General features: G+C 34.9%; 1 protein-coding gene across 1 annotated transcript; it reads left to right on the top strand.

The window, feature by feature from the left end:
• Positions 1-592: 592 nt before the first annotated feature.
• On the top strand, positions 593-2,218 carry LOC149537828 (uncharacterized). The gene has a single exon (XM_089799213.1). It carries the CDS (start codon positions 1,468-1,470, stop codon positions 1,903-1,905), a length of 438 nt encoding a protein of 145 aa, XP_089655339.1. The 5' UTR covers positions 593-1,467; the 3' UTR covers positions 1,906-2,218.
• The last annotated feature ends 226 nt before the right edge of the window (positions 2,219-2,444 follow it).

Below are 2,444 nucleotides of genomic sequence, written 5' to 3'. Positions count from 1 at the left end.
CTAAAAATACATACAATCCAATCCAAAAATAAATTGATATTTACTAATAGATTGTAGAAATCTGATAATACTTTTTTGATGAGTACAAATCCGATAGTATTAAAACTATATAATTTAAAAGCATAGAATTCTATTATAAAAATATATTAATTTCATATTAGTGAAAGATCCAAAGGTTTACTCTACCACTACACCAAGCACCCTTCCCCATTAAAGTATTTCTCAACAAGCTTAATAAGCTCCAAGGAATAGATTAAACCTAAATAGTACCAAAATAAATGAAAATGAGGTGACAATGTAGAGTTTTTGGCTGCACTATAAATGAGGGTACCCCACATCTGCCATGAACATGTGCAGTATGACGTTATGTGCACATGCATTCTCAGAGCTCTCTTCATCAAAAAAATGAATTCAAAGGCTGGGTGTTTGCCCCTTTTTTAACAGGGAAGATTCCTTCCCAAAAGAGGGGTTGGTGGGCAGTTGACTGATTGGTTTGGGGGTCTGGGTGTGGAAATTAATTTTTGTCCTTTTCAATAGCAGATTCAGTTGTGTGTATATTGCAACCACAGGACGTATATAAAATTAATATACTCCCAGTGATCAGGCCCACCCACATAGTTATTCATCTATCATTGATTCTTTGATCGTCAGCAAAGCCTTGTGCTTCTTCCTTCCCACGCTTCTTAATTTATTCCTTTCCCTCCCACCCTTTTCATGTCTTCTTTGTAAAGATCAGAGACTTTTGAATATAAACATATGACAATGGATCAGAGCCTGAAAATCTGGTTGCAGCAGCACTTGCAAATGTAGAGATCAGTTTTTGTTCTGTTTTGGAGGATTCTTCTTACTAGTGGGTGCACTAATTTTTATACTTTTTGGGGCTAAATGTTACAGGATTGAGGGAAATTCAATCTTCGGAAGCTGCCTGCTTCATTTCTTATAGTGAGTTAGTACTTTTCAATCACAAAAATTGATCTTTTAGATCGATTTTCCAAGGAGGATTTTTTAACTATGTGATGCTTTTGCTATTCAACACAAGAGCATCAGCATCAGTAGCATCAGTTATAGACTAATTTTTTTTGACTAAGAACCAACGACTGAAGGATATCTATATTTATTCTCTTAGACATTGAGGACAATTCAATCTGTAAAAGCTGTTCAGAATTTGAACCCTGCTTCATCTTTTATAGTAGATTTGTATTTTGCAATCATAAAAATTCAACTTTTAGATCATTTAGAGTTGAACCCAAGACCTCCCACATGAGAGACTCACAAATTACCATTGTGTTTTGCTTTCTAAGGAGGGGTTTTTATTTATATCATTGTTTTAGCTACTCAATACAAGAACACGAGCCATAGACTGATTTTTTCTTAGAATAAGAGCCAAAGACTGAAGGATATCTATACCTCTAAATTTATCCCGACCTCGATCCATTCTCTTAGACACCCCATTATTTTGATAGCAAAATGTCTAAGGATGGAGACTCAGGAGTGCAATTTCCCAAGAAGAGAAAGATGGGCCAAGCAGAAGAAGATGTGGGTTTTCCTCCTATTCTGAAGCCCATTGTCACTGGAAGTGCTGATTTCAAGCCCAAATTGTTGTTAATCAGTAGAGAGGATTCAAGAGAGAATTGCAGAGAAGACAGTGAGGGCGAGTCAGAAATAAGTTATGTTGGAGATTGTGATGAAGGCAGTGAAGAATGCATGACTCCCAAGTCTGTGGAACATCAAATACCTCAAGTTTTGCCATGCCCACCTGCTCCAAGGAAGCCCAGAGAGACAGCAAGTAAAAGGCCACTGGATTTCTTCCATGTAAGTCCTTCTGAGCTCAATTTGCTCTTCAAGGTTTTCAGGTCAGGTGAAAGGGATACAGAGCACTTGAGGTTTCTTCACCAAAACATATAATCCTGTATTGAAGAGCAGTCAGTGAAGTTTAGTTTCTTTAGGTCATGCCACAATTGTATATATATCATGGCAGATGTACATTTCAATGAATAAAAGAGTCTGAGGATTTGATCATCTAGAAAACTGGATGATCTTGATCTCTATTCAGGCCATATGTAGTGGAAGATGAACTTCTGAAAATTTCCATGCTTCATTGGAGTAAGTATTGTTTAGATGCAATGAATGTTAAATGAATGAATCATTCACTCTTGTAATAAATGAGTTTATGCACTATATTTCTCATAAAATATGAATGAGTGAATTTGACTCAAAATGAGTTTGTGTACAATACTTCTCATAAAATATGAATGAATGAATTTGAGTGAATTTGACTCAATGAATTTGTGTACAATACTTCTCATAAAATATGAATGAATGAATTCTAGTCAAAATGAGCATATGTACAATACTTCTCATAAAATATGAATGGATAAATTTGACTCAAAAATTGTTTATTTAAATAGAATAGTAATAGTATAATCATATCAATATTTTAGATT

This window comes from Cupressus sempervirens, chromosome 9 (genome assembly GCF_028749045.1).
Source record: "Cupressus sempervirens isolate cs-2001-9-10 chromosome 9, ASM2874904v1, whole genome shotgun sequence".
Classification (NCBI taxonomy): Eukaryota; Viridiplantae; Streptophyta; class Pinopsida; order Cupressales; family Cupressaceae; genus Cupressus; species Cupressus sempervirens.
This window is presented reverse-complemented; position numbering and strand designations above follow the sequence as displayed.